General features: G+C 36.9%; 1 protein-coding gene and 2 pseudogenes across 1 annotated transcript; all 3 read right to left on the reverse strand.

Moving 5' to 3' along the window:
* Nucleotides 1–1749: 1749 nt before the first annotated feature.
* Nucleotides 1750–2799, reverse strand: LOC120215876. The gene is made up of 2 exons (XM_039213406.1): nt 2501–2799; nt 1750–2438 (listed from the first exon to the last, which is right to left on the reverse strand). Exons 1-2 carry the CDS (start codon nt 2754–2756, stop codon nt 1750–1752), a joined length of 945 nt encoding a protein of 314 aa, XP_039069337.1. The 5' UTR covers nt 2757–2799.
* A 4654-nt stretch (nt 2800–7453) lies between these two features.
* LOC120216005 lies at nt 7454–13247 on the reverse strand (annotated as a pseudogene).
* Nucleotides 13248–15251: 2004 nt separating this feature from the next.
* Nucleotides 15252–17382, reverse strand: LOC120216003 (annotated as a pseudogene).
* Nucleotides 17383–20123: the final 2741 nt, after the last annotated feature.

The following is a 20123-nucleotide window of genomic DNA, read 5'->3' on the forward strand; positions in this document are numbered from 1 at the left end:
TAACTCTATTGACTATTAAAAATAACAAAATGATCCTCCGACTATAGAATGTTACTTTGTTAAGTTCATCGTCTATTAAAAGTTACAAAATATTCACCAACTATTCATTATGTTCCAAACTCGTCATTTTCCATTAAAAGAATGGTGATTGTTTAAGTCGGACGTTAATATGATGACTGAGATATGATGATCGTTTGAAATTCTGAGATCAAATTTTATCATATCTCAATTAATAAGTTAATATTCAGCTCAGGATATCGTCCAATTTTCAACGAAAAATGATGAGTTTGGAACATAATGAATAGTCGGATGACTATTTTGTAACTTTAATAGTTGAGGGACTTAATAAAATAATACCCTATAGTCGAAGGACCATTTGTATACTTTACCCAAATATTAAGGAGTAATTATCATCAAAATTCAAGAATAAAAAAATAATATTCAATAACTAGTTGGTAGGTTCATATAGAATTAATGTATGAAAGTAAATTCCAGCTTAATTTATTACTGAAATATTGGGGTTCTTAGTGCAAAATTATTAGTATAATTAACTTGATTAAGATAGCTAACAAATCCAGCGAGGATTTTACTTTTTGTCATCACAAGTCAACTAAATGAAACCAACCATGGAAGATAATTCATAATTCGGAGGTTTCTTACGGAAGCTGTTCTCAATCTGATGTTGGGAGTAACCTACTATCTTACCTCCCTTTATCCCATGTATATATATATATATGGGGAAAAATGACAACCATTTTTTTGATTAAGCCCTTAAGTCAACCACGCCGGAACTCTTATCTCTTATAATTCAGACACAAAGACAAGACTTAGACACCAACCTAGTCGAAAATGGGAAGACTGCCGATGGAATCCCAATCTCAGTTCCAACATCTTTCTCCTCAGCCTCAGCCTCAAGCCGCCTTTTATCCTTATCCGCCGCCTTCACAGCAGCAGCAAGCCGCCGTAGTTTATCCGCAGCCTCAAAATAGTGTTAATGTTGTACAGGTTCCACCGTACCATACAACCAGTCCAATGTCACCAATGCCTCAAAGTCACCCTAATGTTGTTCCCACAACTGGTTCATTACATGGCGGAGTACCCGTCGGAACGCCCGTGCAACATCCGCCGATGCCTTCGCCACTAATAAAACCGGTTCACAATGTCCCTTGGACCGTCGGCCTCTTTGATTGCATGGAAGATCCGACCATCAGTGAGTCACCTTTATAACTACATTCTCATTATTCGTGTTTTATACATATTCAAATCGAATTTAATTATTTTCTGGTTTGGTTGCATGCAGCTCTTATCACAGCTGTATTCCCTTGTGTGACGTTTGGGCAGATAGCAGATGTACTTGACAACAGGAACACAAGTAATAATATAAAGGGTAAAGTATAGTAATGGTCACTGAATTTTTCTAAAGATTTTATTTAGGTCCCTAACTTTTAAAACTTGCAATACAGTCCCCCAACATTTAGTCTGTTTGCAATATGGTCCCCCAACATTTAGTCCGTTTGCAATATGGTCCCCCAACAGTTACGTCAGGGACCATATTGCAAATGGACTAAATCTAAAGGGACCATATTGCAAACGGATTAAATGTTTGGGGATTATATTGAAATTTTTAAAAGTTTGGAGACGTAAATGAAAGGTTTAGACAAATTCAGTGACAATTACTATACTTTACCCTTTATTTTAATCAGTATACATTGAGGTTATCCTTGTACTGAAGCTGAACCGGTTTGTCCTTTAAACCTGCAAGCTTGGCAGAGAGGCGAATACAGCGACGGCGTCACGTATGTCTTCCCCGTCCATCATTGGCATCGGCACACCTCGTTTCACGGGGCTAACGTAGTCCGGCAGGTAAGTCTTTCCCAATACTCCTTCCACGAGAGGGCTTACTTGGGTGAACTTGAACTGTGTCTCCAAATGTGCAAACGCATCATCAGCCGGCAACTGGTAATTGTGAACCTTGTTTTCATGTTCTCCGATGGCTCTAACTTTTACGTTCAATTCCACCAGCCCTGCAACCGTGACTTTAACGCCGTTGGTTTCATCGGTTCTTTCTACTATCACTTCTCTTTCCTCGCAATCAGTCCTCCATTCGACGTCTCCTTCCGTGGGGATGTTTACGGCTTCGCCGTCGAATTTTATGGTGAGAGCATCGAAGCCGTCATCCCATTTAGAGACTCTCTTTGCTGCTAGGACTAGAGTGTGAGTGTCGAACATCACCGCCAGGGCTTGCACCCAGGTGTAGTCTCGTGTCCGTCCTTCCGGTCGTGTTCCGATAAAATGCGCATTGATTTGGAGATTATTATCTGATACAATGACGAAGTTTCCTCCCTTGGCTCCATGGAAGTAGAACATAACTCCATCACCGCCAACAAACCTCGGATCATAACACAGCGACCCGTATCCATTACAGTTCGGCTTTCTCCCTGTCAAACAACTTCAATTCATCACCATACATACAAACATGTGTGTTTAATTATATACTTACATTTGCAGGTGACATCACATTTGCTGCTGCAATCAAAGAAGCATCCTTTGACCTTCTTATTCTTTTCGGGCTTCCTTTGAGGGCATTGGGTGGGACATGTGAGTACCTTTCCATTACAAGCTCCTCTTGCTTGGCAATAAACTCTTTCTCGTCCACTACTGCTCGGTGCCAAAACATCATAATGTGTTGAAGCAACATCATACGGTGCCTTCTTGCTGTTGCCTTTGCCTTTACCTTGCGCATTGATAGCTTCCATGGATATGAAAACTAGGGCAAGTGCCACCAGGAAGAAAGAGCATTTTCTACTGCTTCTATGTTACAGTCTTCACATTGTTTGTCTAGTCCTCAAGGTTATTCTCAGGTTATTCAACCAGCTATCTTCTCTAATTCTACACTGGTTTCTGCTGGGTTTAATCCTCAGAATGGCGCTCAGAGTACGACTTTTCCTCACATTCATATTCCTCATTTTCTCAGTCATTTGTTGTTGTCAGCACGCTTGCTACGTCTGTTCATGTTCAAGCTTTGACTGTTTCTCCAGTTTCTCTGGCAACCATGATATTCTGGATGATAATGCTTGGTATCCAGATTCAAAGGCTACTCACCACTTAACGAATGATATAGCTAGTTTGCAAATTGGTACCTCTGCTCCTACAACATGTAAGGTTCAAGTTGGGAATAGTAGTTTGCTGCCAATCAAGTATACTGGGCAGTCTTCTCTTCTTAATAGTTCTAGAGAATTTACTTTAAATAAAGTTTTATTCGTTCCTAACATTAATAAAAAAACTTTTTTCTGTGTCCAAATTCACTTAGGACAACAGGGCTGCTCTTGAGTTCCTTCCAGACTCGTGTGTTATGCGTGATTTAGATACACATAAAGTTTTGTTACAAAGCTTTGAGGAGAATGGGTTGTATAAGCTTGGCAAGTATGCTGGTGGTTTTCTGTTTAATAGTAATAAAGTTTCTGCTGCTAATAATAATAATAGGGTAAAGTATAGTAATAGTCACTGAACTTTTTTAAATCTTTCATTTAGATCTCCTAACTTTTAAAACTTGCAATATAATATCCGACATTTAGTCCGTTTGCAATATGGTCCCTCAACATTTAGTTCATTTTCAATATGATCCCTGAAGTAACTGTTGGGGGACCATATTGCAAACGGACTAAATGTTGGGGACTGTATTGCAAGTTTTAAAAGTTAGGAGACCTAAATGAAATCTTTAGAAAAGTTCAGTGACCATTATTATACTTTACCCTAATATAAATTAAAACTTTGGGTATTTTAGTTTTAAACCACTTGGATTGCTCTTTGACTAATACATATATGCAGCTTGTGCCACTAGTGGGATTGTTTATGCCTTTGCACCGTGTGTGGTGTCCGGACCCTACCAGAGAAAGCTCCGGCAGCGGTTTGGATTGGTAGAGGCGCCGGCCTCGGATCGGGTTATTCACTCCGTGCTTGAACATTGTGCTCTCTGTCAAGAATATCGAGAACTCAACAACCGAGGGATCAACCCTGCACTAGGTATTTTTTCTTCTTACAAACAAACTCCACCTAAATCACACAATATTTTTAAGTACGTTTATACAGTATTATCTGCAAAAACACACATTAATCACATCTAATAGTATGACATGTGCATGACCTGAGCTATCTCAGTAGTAAAAGAGTTGTTATTTTTTGAGTTCTCGGGTTCAAACACCAGGAATGTCGAAAATGTGAACGTATAATGTCAAAATGATTGAGAGTTATCTTTAAAAAAAATTAAATACTAAAACTAATAATTTAAATATTAAATACGTAGTTTATCCTTACTTTTTGTACAGTACATTATGGAAATTTGATGAAACAACAAACTGTAGCCCCAATGACGCCTCCAATGAATTAAATAATGAACTAAATCAACTTATGTATTGCTTGTCAAGTGATTTGAATCGAGTAATTATATTATTTTCTATTTGTTTTTTTCTTGTTAGTGCATTATTCCCCTATTTTATTAAAAATAATGATTTAAACAAGTTAACTATGACGACTTAAATAATATATTATTGTAGTATCTATAATTATACTTGTACGAAATCTATGGTTAAATTTATTGTTTATAATCTCTATTACTCTTACAATCTTGACTTAGTAAATTTTAAAGATAAAATATATAAATATTTTTTCGATTATAAGATTTTTTTTGTTAAATATAAGTCTACACAAACTCGCAAAATGATCATTGTTTGGATGTGGGTTTCCATGTTATCGTGGAGTTGAATAGTTTATAAGCGATTGAAGCAATAAATTAAGGCGGCAGAATCAAGTCGTAGTAGAATTACGTTGGTGTATCATGTTGTGGAGTTAATGAAACGAAACCGAGTTATTCAGTTTCAGCATGTTCCTCGTCAAGGGAATAAGTTAGCAGATTATTTAGTGAAAATGGCAGACCAGATCACACTCGAGTGTGTTAAGTGGACTGTTCTACCGGTGATGGTGTTACCCTTGCTGCATCAGGATCAGTCTCTGCATGAAGATCCGCTGCTGGCTGATGCCGTTTAATTGAGTTTTCTTTCAAGGATTTTGCCCAAAAAAATATCATTAAGTGCATTATAGGAACTAATTCAGTTATAATAATGTTCCATTACAAGTGAAACCATGTCGTTAAATCTGAATCTGTCTTCACACTCAGAACAACAATATTTTGTCCAAAATTTAAAAAGAAATGGGAGTTGCAGAAAAATCAAACTAGAGATCATTTATGGGATCAAGTATATATATATAATACTTCGTTTACAAGAATCAAACCAGAGATTATTTATGGACCAAGTAGTTTAGGCTAATGAAAGTACCACCACTCTAGACCTGGTTTAATTAAGATCTGAGGGCGAGGTTTTGGTTAACCTCGTTGTTTGGTACCTTCATGTTACGGTCCATGCCTTGATGTTCTTGCTCAAATGAATGTTCCAAGTGGCACTTAAACTCTCATTTCCTGCAAAACCATACCAGAAACCTGTCTGTAATATTTATTTGTTGTTTGGAAAATACGAAGAATTTATGTCTAGAGTTATTAATCTCTTCTTATCTCTTACATCGCGTGCATGAAAAGAAAAAACCCAGGCTCCTCCGTGGTTGTAACCCTAGATGATGATCAAAGCTTTCATACTTAAATTTGATAATAGGGATGGTAAATTTGGATGTAATGGTTTTAGACGAAATTCTTTATTATTTGGACGAAGAATCGTAATCGATAGTTTTTTTTTATAGAATAGCAAATTCAAGACAACGAGCAGTATATGGATGATGGGAAGAAAAGAGAAACCAGGCCACCCTCTTCTGTCATGTTTGGTGATTTATATTCTGACTTTTAATATTGGTGTCACGTATAGAGTCATGATAACTATTCGTATGTTAACATAATAAACCCTAAATACCTATAGTCCTGTGATTGCTTAAAACTTTTCAGATTTAAAGACATAGAATCAAACACTCAAAACATGAAAATGATTTCAAACCCTAAATCGACTCCCACGGTCTATTAAAGATGGTGGCATGGGCCAAATGAGCTTAGATTTGACGACGCCGGCAAGGTTCGATGTATATAATACAAGAAGTCGAAGGTTGTAAGAATACATACAGAGGGAATACATATATATAGGGGGATAATTTGGTGGTTGGATTGAATGACGTTGAGCCACCGGTCCTTGGTGAGAATACTTCAACCACCAAATTAAAATCTCTACTTGTTATTGTTAACGCACTGCCGGTGCGTGTCTTGACATTTTCTCCGACAGTACTTGAATGGAGATCAACTTTAACTTTGGGGACTGTAATATTCACCCCGACATGAAAACGATTTCCATGCCGAACCCTACTATGCATGCTTGTGGTTTCACTTCAACTGTTCACGAAACACTTTGTTTGGTCAGTTGATACGTGATGCGTTGCAGCTGTACCTCCCATCTTCATTTCCTTTTCTTCCTCGTATAAACAACCCATCAAGCTATCACATAGTAAAATAAAGTGTTATTTGTCTAAAAAATTTAAATTCGAACAATTATACCCGAATGATGTATGTTTTGTCGATGACAAAAAAGATTTTGAGCAAAATTAATTCTTATTCTAACCTTCAAACTCCATTATCTTCTCTCATAATAATATTATAAATTGGAATATAAAAAATAATTACAATATTTAATAGAAAAGGCGTACATTGAATTTTCGTAGAATTTTTTGGATGTGGAGCGAAAATAAGGATTAAATTGAAAAAAATATATAATAAACATAAAATAATATTTGGAATGTCATCAATTTTTAAAAATATATATTATATACATTTTTTATTTTATTTAAAAATAATTATGAAAAATATTATACACATTTTTATTTTATAGAAAATGTCAATACCGTCATAGATCATTCTTACCAACTCACTTTCAAAATGGATATCGAATAAATCAGTATTTTTTAAAGAGAGGTCAATTTACTCAATTTCAAAATTGATAGGGACTTAGAGAACATTTAAACCAAAATATTTAGTCAATTAACTATAGCTTCAAAATTGATAGAGACCAAAATATTCACATTTCAAATATACAGAAACTAAAATATCTCTTGTTTGCAGGGTTTTTAAGTTATATATCGGGTCGGGATCGGGTGAAATCTTGTTTTGGTCGGGTCAGATCTCGGGTGAAAGATTCCTTCTTCTCGGGTCGGGTCGGAGGTGGACCAAAAATCCGACCCATGCCCATCCCTATGCCTGACCAATAACCAAAATTATGATTTGAATGTAAAATTTCGGTTAATTTTGTTGGTTAACCGAACCAGATATTTTCTAATTAGCCGATTAACGAAACCGAAATAAATTCTGATCGAATAATTTGATTTAAACAAATAAAATCCCTCGCCATCCGAACAAAAACACATTAATTTTAACCAAGAAACTAAAATTAATAAAACAAACATCAAAAAATCACAAACCAGAAAGATCAATTATGAGTCTCAAATTTTGGGCACATTTTCAGGAGCAAAGCATATAGCTTTCTACAAGCCATCCACAGGCCACATGCACAAGATAAAAAAGAAGCAACAATAATTCAATAAACATTGGGAGAAAAAAGCAAATGCCAAAACCAACCTAGCTAGCAAAACATCTAAAGCACACCCAGCAAAGTGGTCTCCGACAGTGAAATCTTATGAGTTTGGCTTAGGGGTACCTCGACGTCGTTTAATGATTGATCGACTGAAGTCCTTGAGTAGCAAAATAACGAACGTCCATGTCAGGGTCCTCACTCAGCTCAACCAAGCATGGTCGAATCGTTGCCTCCACCACCTATTTGCAAGTCATTAGGCCGAAAAAGAAGACAAATGTGATCAAGCGGGGAGAAATAGAACGAATGGAAAGAGGAGGTCAACTTTGTTCGAAATTGGAATACTAACAGACTGATCGACGATAGGAACGAAAGACTGCAAAACCTTCGCCACATTAAACTTAATGTTGGCGACTCTGCAAAAAGCAAAATAAACAGGCCATCAGATAAAGATCACTTGATTGGAATGCTGTATACACCTTCAGTATTGATTTGTTCTGCTTACAAACCGGTCTTTTGAAGCATTTACGACAACTGGCAGCAGTTTAGAACATGTTATTTCTGGCCCCATAACAGGAGCAAGTAAAGAAATGAAACGGAGAATGGTCATACGATACAGATAATGCGAAGTAGTAGCCATCTCTAATACCTGCTCACATAACATTAAACTTCCATGTTAAAGAAAACTATAAACTTCCATTGTTGATGGCCAAAAGAAACTCGAAATTAATTAAAATATAAATCAAACAAAGGGACAACATATACCCAACACAAAGCAAATATCTGTGCAGTAGGATTATCAACAAGCCAAAGAACGCAAAAACTATACAAATATCCATAGGGAAGCGTCACATCGTTTCTCCCTACTTCCAAGTGATGTAATGCACAAGCTTAAAGAGAAAAGGGGAACAAAAGAAAAGAAAGAAACAGTAAGGGTGTACTTGGTAGAATGAAAAGTGGAAGGATAGACGGGTGGAAGATGATGGAAAGTGAAGAAAATGAATTTTGGATGTCTTCCATCTTTTTTATCATTGTTTTAAATCCACTCTACCAAGCAAAGCGAATGAAACTATTGGAACATAAAGTTTTACGTTGTCACTGGGGATTCTCATAAATACGAGCAAAAACTGAAGGACTAGAACATCTGTTTAATTTTCAGAAAATACTTCCTGCTAGCTCAGGTAAAGATCAATTGACAATATTATTGCACAGACCTGTGGAATAATGTGTTCCATTTCCCAATCCCTGCCAAATTCAGCGAGGAGCTTTAAATTGTTAGCAGCTGCATCTCGAATAGAGTAAACCTGTAACAATATCCATGCAAAAATAGTGCCTAGTTGAGAAGTAATATCATGTTTCACAATCAGTAAATAAAATATTAACAAAACAGTGGATGGCCCAATCCCTGCCAAATTCTTCAGCGAGGAGCTTTAAATTGTTAGCAGCTGCATCTCGAATAGAGTAAACCTGTAACAATATCCATGCAAAAATAGTGCCTAGTTGAGAAGTAATATCATTGTTTCACAATCAGTAAATAAAATATTAACAAAACAGTGGATGGCGCATTCACTTATTTTTGCTTCCCCTGGAAGCCAAAAATATGTTCTTGGTCAATATACAAATAGCATTACAATGCATATCGCAGACTTCTAACTAGCACTAATTACAAACCAGTAGTTCTTTTACTTCCTTATATCATTAAGGTACACGTGGTACTAAGCAAAACATAATATGTGGATGCATAACATCCATTTTACTTGAACTTGTACAATATCAAACTAGACAAATTTCTTTTCCCAACATGAAACCTTCGATGGTAACATAACTACACATTTTCGTCTCATGTCTTCAGTCAGTGCACTCTCAAAGGTATCAGCCTAGTCGCGAGAGATTAGATATACGTAAAGGTTCTAAGACAACAATAAAAAAAAGAGAAAAAATATAATAAAACCATAAGAGTACATAAATATGGAAAAGGAAAAAGAGAGAAAGAAAGAAGGCCCAATACACAAGTAATAACTGCTATGACCTTATAGCTATTACACATGCAAGATAAGAAGACAAACCTTATCCTGCAACAACTGCATGCAAAGGGCAAGTTTATCATCAAAAAATCCAACACCTAACTGGCTAGCCAATAATGGTATGTACTCTATTATTGCAAGTCGAATCCTCCAATGTCTATCCTCAGCAAGCTCAACGATGGCTGGTAATAAGGATTGGGACAATAGATCAATTCCAATAACCTGCGAGAAAGAGAAATAACTTGAGAAGCGCTTGAGCGAATGCTGCTAACTTCAATATAAGGTTTACAAGTAGGATGCACTAATAGCGCGTACAACAATTAACAAGTTGCAGCTAAAATTGAATTTATTCAGTATTAATTGCCCACTTGGAAGACCTTGGTTCCATTGTTCTTCAACTGCTTTAAGTTTGAAAAAGTTGAAATCTCAAGCAAAAGACACACAACCAAGGATGCAAAAACATAAGCAGATCACACAAGCAGAAACAGCAATGAAGCTTTGAACTGTGCCAAACCTGATTCACTTGATCAAGCTTGCTGATAATGTTAAGACGCACGTCAGGAAATTCATCTTTCAAAAGAGAAAAATATTGGAAGAAGCTGCTCAATAGTTGCATACTGCAAGGTCCATCAAATGAAGTTCAATAATCCCGTAAAGGTAATTCAAACCAGTATTTTGGTACATCCAGCATGAACATCGAGAAAAAAAACCACAAATCAATGAAAAGACCTTATATCACCCCAATCCCACTTTTTAGACTAAAATTTATATTGGTAAATCAATCACCTCTTGTTTGTATTCATTGTTCTACATTACCAGCATAAAACAAACCCTGAAATTTTCCCGGTCCTTCCCAATCGAGAAATTCTATGTTCTTACCTTTCCAAGAACGGAAGCCATTCCCATGATAACTGAAGCCAAAGCAGAGCGGACATGTTGCGAAGAATCTGATGACAGTTCCTATGAAATGCATTTGCAATAAATTGAGCTGAGTGAGGAGACAACCAATATTTGACACAACATGAAACAAACAGTAATTTGTTCTCTAACAGGAAATTTCATAGAGGAACAGAAGCTTCGGATCATAAACATCAGTACCTTAACACAAGGAATAATCTGTTGGCTCACACGTTCTGGACTCAAGATTCGAGAAAACTTAGTTACTTTTCCTGCAGCTGCAATGCGAACTTCAGCCTCATTATCACGAAGCAACTGCACATATGAAGGCACCAAGTCAGTCCTGAAAACATGATCAACATATATAAACGTCAAAAACAAAGCCACACTAGGTTAGCGTGACCAATAATCAAGAAAAAAATTACTGGCCAAAGCACAATAATAATCCTCCAAAACAATTGATCATGTGACCGTGTAAGATAGTGATACATACAGTTACATCCTAGTTTTGGTAAAGGAGCAACATTCCATTCATATAGCATTAACGTGTTATCATCAGCTTTGATATACATAAATACCTAGTAGGCTCCAGTCTAACAGCTTCACAAAGTTCATATAATTGATTTGCAACCGTATAACGCACACGCCAAGATTTATCCTGTTAATTACATGAAATAGAACAAATATAAGTGCATGAAGAGTTTTCTGGAAAAAATTATTTCATGCTAAAGATGGCAGAAATCAGTATAGAATATTTTTATGAACGGAACAATCAGGCACTCAAGACCACTCCCACTCCACACCTTTCAAAAAGACTTAATTAAAGCATGAAATAGACTAAAAATGTTGTATAACTACATGATAAATATTGCTAAAGCAACCGAATAAGTCTTCCTGTTACTATTTAAGGACCAACTTTTAAACTTCAACCTCCACAGCGTGACTCTAACTTTATGCGGTCAGAACATGATACCCCATGGATCATGAAACATGACAAAAGTTATTCAATTATTACAAGAAAAATTACCAACAACCTGCCGCAAAGCATTGGTGATACATGCCAACAATTAACACAAGGTTATGAACAGTTTCCCATAAGACATGCCTTACAAGACTATCAAAAACAAAGACGAGACAATTTGCAAAACTCGCACAAAATTATATGTAAACAGGAAAACTATACATCATCTACAGATATACCTGGGAGAAACTGACAATTAGAGGGAGAATGTGAGCTACGCAATCGTGGGGTTCTAACAACTTTCCAACAGCAGTACATCCCTCAACAGCTAATAAACGAACTGTATCTTGATCTGATATACAGATTAGAAAAAACTTATGTTAAACCCGTAACAAATGAATGTAAGATATAGAAAAATAAACAATGATAAACAGTTCAGCCACAAATGCTTTTACTAAAACCATAAAACAAAACCAGTTATGTTTCCAAGCTTGGCATAAAAAATGCTTGATAAAATATCTGAACAGGCCACAAAATTTAAAACATAGAGGAGAGCAGCGGGATGCCAATAGAGTAGAAGAAACAAATAGGCAGCATACATGTGTTGAAAGATAAACAAAAATGTAACATAACAAGTACAGAGATTTTAAAGAATCAAGCATGTCTCTATCCTTCAACTTACCATCTTGTGTAAGATTATCAAATATATGCATGATCTCAGACTTCAAATGAGCATATTCAACTGTTGCAGCAAATTTCCCCAGATTTGATGCAGCAGACCTTCTTACCATCAGCATGTCATCTTGACACAATTGACTGTATATTGACCTTAATTCTGTTTTCAACATCTCAGGGGCACTGTCATCTTGACACAATTGACTGTATATTGACCTTAATTCTGTTTTCAACATCTCAGGGGCACTTGGATAAGCAATATGAAATAGCCCACAGGATGAAACTCGAGCAGTAAACCATTCCCCAGAAGCCAGCCTCTGAAGATTTAAAAATAAACACATAAAACATTAAAAAGAGAAAGGAAACAGAAAATATGGCTATCAAGAGTAGTGTGCATAAACCATTTATCCTTACTATATAACTTAAATTCTTTTCTGTTATGTTTACATTGTCCTTCATATTACCAATGCTTCACAAATAGTTCAAAGTTGAAGGACTCCTAAAATTATTTGCAGTTACTATAATTTGAATAACTAAATTCATAACCTCGATTTCAGATCTATACCAAACAGAAGTCGAGTATCAGAAAATAATATGAAAAAAAAAAATTAATTTAAATAATATAAAATTAAGAAACAAACAACTAACCTTTACTAGAGGAACAAACGAATCAATCAAAAAAACATTAATTTAAATAATATAAAATTAAGAAACAAACAACTAACCTTTACTAGAGGAACAAACGAATCAATCAAATCATTCTCCCTCATCTGAGATCCAATTCTGCATAACGAGTCTACAGCTTTGTCCCTTACACAGGTTTCCTCAACAGTGCAAAGGGTTTCCAAAGGTGGCAGCAAAACACGGGCATGCTCAACACCCCCGACGTAGGGAATAAACACCCCCAGCTCCTCAGCCATTGCAATAAGCACCTCATCGTCATCGTCATTGTTTTCACTCAGAAATGGAATCAATTCCTTCCTGGTTCGCTCCTCCCCAAGAGCACAAGCAATCGTTGAAAGCCTACGAATTGAGTTTAAACGAAGCTGGATGTCATCATTTTTTAGCTCGTCTATCAGGACAGCAATTGGATACAAAAGGTTCCTCAACCATAGACATCTTATTTCAATGCCTGCAGCTTCAAGTAACTAGTTATACCTGAAAACGTAAAATAAAATACCTCATTACCCGTCATTAATTACAAATCATTTAAAACATACAGTAAAAGTGTTCCGTCTTTTGATCCTTAAATCTCGTGATTCAATAATGCTTTTAGTGATGAGATCATATTCGTCGATCTTACAAGACCTTAATGCAAAGAAAAGTTGATAAGCAGACCAATCCCAAAGAACATAACCCAAAACAAACACTGGGAAATTCAATACCAGAAAGTGAACAAATTTAACCAAAAAAGAGAGGACATATGCAGAAGAAAAAAAACCACTGCCTTGTTTGGATGTAAAAGAAAACGAAAGGCAAAGAGAATGGAATTCGAAAATTGAAAATGCCCGGATCCTAAGATCCGGTGATAACATCAACTAACGGAGGTTGACAAAACTCCAAATTAATAACTAAAAAATCAATAATTATGTATTGAACAAAATGAAAATGTTAGCGACTGGCGATAAAACTAAGAAATGGTGAGAGGCAATCTTACCGATCTCGACGTCTTCCCGCCGGCGTTTTTCAATAAACAGAAAGAAAGATACTATCTTGTATTTTGGTTTTGTATTTTTTTTTTTTTTTTTGAAATTTTAAGGCCGACGATGATGGTCATCGTTTTCGTGAATGATGGGCTAAATTGGTTAAGTGCCCATCAACCATTTTCATTTACAAAACCGTCCGAAGCCCCAAATCAGCAAATCTCATTTCTTTCATTGTATTAGGAACCCCAACTTTACCAGTTAGTCATTTCAATCCTTAATCTTTGATTGTGTTCCTTTTAACCCTCTTTTTTTCTTAAACCAACTCAAACATGATAAAACAGTGACAACAATAACGATGTCTTTAAGTTGACATCAACTATTTTATTTTATCTTTGTTATATCATTAAAAAAATTAACTACTTCATCTTATTAAAATGTTGATATTAATTTCTTTTTCTACGAATTTTAATTTTATTTGAATTTTTATTACGTGATAGAAAATGATGAGAATATCTAGAAGCGGTATTCATACGGCTTCATCAGAGGGTACGAATACAATTTGCTATAGCTTACAACAAATCCTACAGAAGAAAGAAATTTCATGAGTTATAAAGTTGAATGATACAAGAATTCTCATTATATTAACTGCTAGAACTCCAACCTGCCATGAAAATGCTCATCAAAATGATAACTTTCCTACTTTCCGGACATTAACAATAGTTCTGCAATGGCTCCAGCAGAGAAAGTCCCTACAGCTCGATTAAACCCTTTGTTGAGTGTTGCGCCTACATTCAAATATTGTTGAAAAGAACTCAAATAGTACTAGTAGGCAATTTGGATTGGCAGAAAATGAGGCTTGCGTTATGTGTTGAATGATATACTTGCGGTGAATTCAAAAAACAAAGACAATGGTGATCGAAAGAACCGGCATTTAACTCGATCTGCGGCGGCATTTGGGTTGCTGAAACTTGACACAGAAATCCCTTGCTTCGGAAGCAAGCTTTCTTTACTCTCTATACCCCTTTGAAACAGACCTCCCTGCCATTTCTGCAACAAAAAGGATCAAACATAACAATTGCTTTAACCACTGTCCCATGTTTCTTTCATTTGTCTGCGAAAAAAAATGATCTTCTGCTCCATGCTTAGCATCATCGAAGAAAGTGGCCTCATTTTTCTGCTGAACAATGTGGGGTTTATTTGTTGTTAGAATTTAACTCTGCATTCATTTCATAACTTGTACTGGGCGGTCTACATTCAAACTCTATCCTAACACCGCCGTGTCTCATGTACCACAAGGCCACAACCACCAGTAATAACTGCTAGTTGGTGCCTCGACCCATGTGATGCAATAAGATCAAATTAACCATAGTTCTTCGTTTTCAAAATGGACAATACAATACGATCATAGAATTTTACAGGTCATATGAGTTATAAACCGAACTGATACATTTTCCTTAAAATATGCTAGTTGTTGAAACATGAACCCAACTCACATCTCTCTTTTAACGTAAAAAAGACAGGACAACAGACAAGCATAATTACTACCTAAACAACCCAAGTAGTGGTTCCTTTTTTACAAGGTTCAGGGGGCATGTTGATGATGGGAGGGTCTTTGAAGTTAGCTTTCATACTTAGTTCCTCAAAAGAAGCAACTACGTTGCCTAATCTCGCCACGAACTCGATCAGAAGCGAAGCGAATGTCGCCAACGACAAGGCACTTGCACTTTCGTATGTTTTGGAATCGTCTCCCATGGGAAATGATCCGACATTGGCCGAAACATTCGATGGAAATCTTCTGAACATGTTTTTGGCATCATCGTCACACCGTGGCGGTAACGAGGTTGTCCCAACCGGGACTGACCTCAAATCCAGCACCGCTTCACTCAACGACTTGGACCCCAACGTCATGTTCTCGTCTTCAGCATTGATCAGATCTTCGAATTCCTTTGGCCTTCCCCCGATTTCCCAGCTCTCGGAATTCACTAGAACGTACGACTTATGGTCTATCTTCTTCTGCAATTCCTCGGCTGCCTCATGAACATTTTTAAGTGTGTCACCGGAACTTAGTTTCTCCATCTTCTCTAATTTGATCCCGAGCTCGCGTAACACTTTCGTGCCTTCCTCCCCGACCTTCTGAAGCTCGCTAGAAAAGACTTTCCTTCGCTCTGGAGGGGCCTAGATTTACGACATTACTAAACATTGAACAATAAAAATTTTCGACCTAGTAAAAGAGACATGTACTAGGAATAAACCTGTATTTCAGCAAGGATGCAACCGTGCAATGCCATAATCATGAAAGCACAGTGCTTCACTGCTCCACTTACTTTAACAAAGTTCTCCCATGGGTACTTATACCTGTAACGTCCATGAGGTGGTTCCCAAGTCGCAAAACCGAGCTGCGAAAAAAAAAACGGATTCGATTAAAACCAGTTCAATCCCTGGAATGATTTTGTTAAAATGCAATCTGGTGGTACCAATGTATCTTCTTGGCTGGTAGACTGAATGACCGATCGATAACAATTATAAAGCGGATCATCGGCAGCTTGGTAGGTGAGAATTTTGGACGGAACTCTCTCGTATTCGACACATTTCAAGTACCCATTAATGCAACCTTCCAGAGAAGTGGCAAGGTCCTTAAAGTTTTTCACCACCAATTTATGCAGAGATTCACCAGCCCAAATAGGGAAAAAACATATATTTACAACCAAACAAACTCCAGCTCCAACTGCAATCAGGACCAGTCGAATTAAGATCGCCTCCGTGTATTCCCTGGTCCGGTTACCGGATACCATAAGGATACAATACGTCAATACGAATACCCGGAATCCGTATTCGTAAGGCTTCATTGTCGGGTACAGCTTCAAATAGGATGCACAGAATCCTATCCACGGCAAAGCAATATGTTAGTTTTCATTAACTTCAAGAAGGAACACGAATACGAACACAAACACGAGTACTAACCGACCTGTTATGAAAATGCTTATAACAATGACAACTTCCTCGAACTTGCCGGCCACCATGGATAACTCGGCGAAGCAAAACGCAAGTATTCCGGCACAAAGTGTCCCCAGGCCGCGATTAAATCCTTTGATAAACGTTGCTCCTGTTTAAAAGAGAATCAAACGGTCTAACCATTAATGGAACTTCCATGGAATTCAGAGAAGAAAATGGGGAAAAGCGATGAAATAAGTACCTATGCTGAATTCAAACATCACTATGACAGTGAGTATTGCCCAGATTGAGTACTGAGCAATATCTTCGTGTGATCCTTTCCAGAATATGAGCAACGACGTAAGTGACAAGGCCAGTCCCATTTTCATTGCGAATATAACTTTTCTGGGATCCGAACGTCCCATTTCCACTGTTTTCTTAGCAAAATCCTTGGATTCAACCCATGATTTCTTGATTTTGTTCTCTCAGAACTTTCCATCGATTCCCTCCATCTTCATTTCCCCTGAAACTGACCAAAAGAGGCCGCTTTGTCCCACTATTACATTTCAAAGACCCCATTTTTGCCACCCTTTTCACCACCTTCTTCACTGCGCAACAAATCTGCATGATCCCAGAAGTTTAGAAGAAGATAAACAAAACCCAGAAAAATAAAAACAAGTAAAAGCTTTATAATGCAACCAAATCAGCATTAACAAAGCAGTCATGGCATGTTTAAATTATGTTTTAAAGAGTTGTACTTTGGAAACTATATTTGATTCAGAAACTGACATACTAAGAGAGAAAGATGACAATTACTTAATTGGTGAGTATACCAGTGATGGAAGCTTCAATTCATGCCGTGCAGAAAAGCTTCGCTGTTTGTAAGCAAAAGTTCATGCCGAGTTTTATCATTTTACCTACCGAGATAGAACATTAGTGAAGAGAAAATCTTGTGAAAAAAGTACAGAATAAATGATATTATATATCACTTTATCCAGTTCAAGAGTGAAGACAGTGTGTAATGCAGTTTCCACCAAGAATGTCAGTTTCAGTAACATTTTTTCCCCAAAAAGTTCAATTCTTTAATCATGTATTAAGATTTGAGAGTCTTATTTCTCAAAAATCCACTTAAATTTTATCATTGGAATGACTCGTGTTTTTGTCATTCGAGTATTAAACTAAAAACAACAAGAGTGGAGATAATTTATGTTTTATGTTGACTGATATCAAAATCATGTGTTATCTATCTTATTTTTCTTTTTTGATTTTTATATTTTTTCTGTAAAGATGAAACTTTACTTGTTTTATCTTGTGTCACGTCCTCGTTAGAATCATCACTTGACCACTCAAAACATCGATGATTTCCTTCCTTCTTCCGCTGCCACTTTATCATCTTGAGGTGATGGTAATATATGAGCCATTTGTTTGAGCTGCGATGGTTATATGACCTTATCATGATTTACAAGTGGATGGGCATCCTTTTAGAAGGCGACGGGATCGAAATTTACTTGACTAGACAATTTGGTTTTAGTGTGACCTGTCAATTTACTTTGTGGCTTTTCATTTTATAGCAAAGCAAATAATGTAAGAAAAGAAAGGTGGGGGCAAGGGCACGAAGCTTCCTACTTCCTATAAGAATTGATACCCCGGTTGTAATTGGCGTCGTAAAAAAGGAATTGATATCAACTCTACGATTGTAACAGTATCTAATAACAGACGACATCAGCTTTTTATTTGAATGGAATTGCAGTCTTGTAAAGTTTTCGGTATAGAAAGGTTAAAATAATCGAGTCTCAATTGGTATAACGGCACATAGCGAAATCTTTCAAATATCGCAGATACTGAGTGTGCACCAAATTATCAGATTTATCTGGTAATAATACCCTCCCGATCATTTGAAAAAGATATGTTCGAGACACGAAAATAACCTCCTCCTCGATAGACTCGTCCGTCACTTACAATTCCGATTTCAACCATGCTATTTGTACCCGAAAGTCGTCGATGACGTCGAATGGTGGCTATTTTCTCAAAACTTGATAGACCAACGATATGGGGTCGTACATATTCTGACTTACCATGGGGCTCTATTCATAGGAAGACTGAGTTGGTAAGCGACGTCTTCCAAAATAATTGTCGCTTCACCACTCGGGAAGTGAAACGTGTGCATCTCGAGCCCGCCAGAGTTCGACCAGAGCCTCAATCAACGTTGGGAACAGTTTGAAGCCAATCACAAATAAGGCCAGAAATAGACCGGATTGCTGTAGATATATCACGGTTCGCTGATGAGCCTCAACCAAAGGGATCGAACACGGTTCTCTCATTGGAACACCATTTGCTTGATTTTGGAATCTGATTCCCTGCATAAACCAGCAAAAACGGTACTCCATTTGGTTAATTGAACCATAACTTCATACAGAATCCTTTCATGTACGTTTCCCCTATACAGGAATCTGAACTATCCTTTTCTTGTTCAAAAAGGTCTCCTTTTGCATAAAATTCAAGCATCAGTTAGCTTTGCTTTTAGTTTGCCTCAAAGGCAAGAAAAAAACAATAGAGAAAGTTACACTCGAAAATGTGTCGAACACGAATACTCGGAGAAAATATATAGCAAAGACTTCAAACACATCCAACAATGCACAATGATCCCATATACAAGTGAGGTTTGGCCCCAAAAAAAACTAGGTACAAAATTTTCTTACAACAAAAGGAATATGAACAAGCAAATCATTATATGAAGAATTATGTTGCATTTATGAGCTCATCGATCGGTAATCATCGTCGGGAAGATCGGAACAACTTCTTGATGATGGCCATTGGGCTGACAGGCTTCCTGTAAACAACAGGAGCTTGGGTTGAAGCCAACTTGGGGTATGTGCAAGTGAGTGTTACCTTATTCTCCAACACATTTATCAAAACAGAATCTGTATCTGCTAAGAAGCAACAAAATTAGGATCCGGGTCAATGCAGGAATCTTGGATTAACACAGCTAAATCTTATGCCATTGTTAATCTTTGAAAACTTCATTGGATGAAGCATATGTAAAAATAAATCTTAGCCAGAGTCATAAAGATAACGATGAAAAACATATACACCATTCATTCTTGAGATTACGTCTGCAATTTTCTTTTGACACTCTGTACATCCAATATCTGCTGAAAATCACAACTTCGTGGACCTGCACCAAATAGAAACAAAATACACCCGAAACTGTTAAAGATTACTTCACTCAACAGGCAAAAGAATGACACACGTAAAGAGAGAGAGAGAGTGCAAACCAGAGGCATGGATAAGGATTCAACAGAGGCAAGGCTAGTTTCTGGAAGCAAGAAGTTCTTTGGGTTGTTGAATTCTGCTCTTTTAGCCTCTTTCCTAGGCGCCTGACTAAGAAGAACCATGGCTTCTTCACCTGTTAAAGGAC

The sequence above is a fragment of the Hibiscus syriacus genome, unplaced genomic scaffold (genome assembly GCF_006381635.1).
Source record: "Hibiscus syriacus cultivar Baekdansim isolate YM2019G1 unplaced genomic scaffold, ASM638163v2 tig00110156_pilon, whole genome shotgun sequence".
Lineage (NCBI taxonomy): Eukaryota > Viridiplantae > Streptophyta > Magnoliopsida > Malvales > Malvaceae > Hibiscus > Hibiscus syriacus.

Bases quoted from the DNA above. Each gene is read 5' to 3' on its own strand.
- LOC120215876 (XM_039213406.1), bottom strand. From the start codon at position 2,756: ATGGAAGCTATCAATGCGCAAGGTAAAGGCAAAGGCAACAGCAAGAAG. The intron at 2,439-2,500 runs GTAAGTATATAA...GTTGTTTGACAG, and splicing joins ATGTGATGTCACCTGCAAAT to GGAGAAAGCCGAACTGTAAT.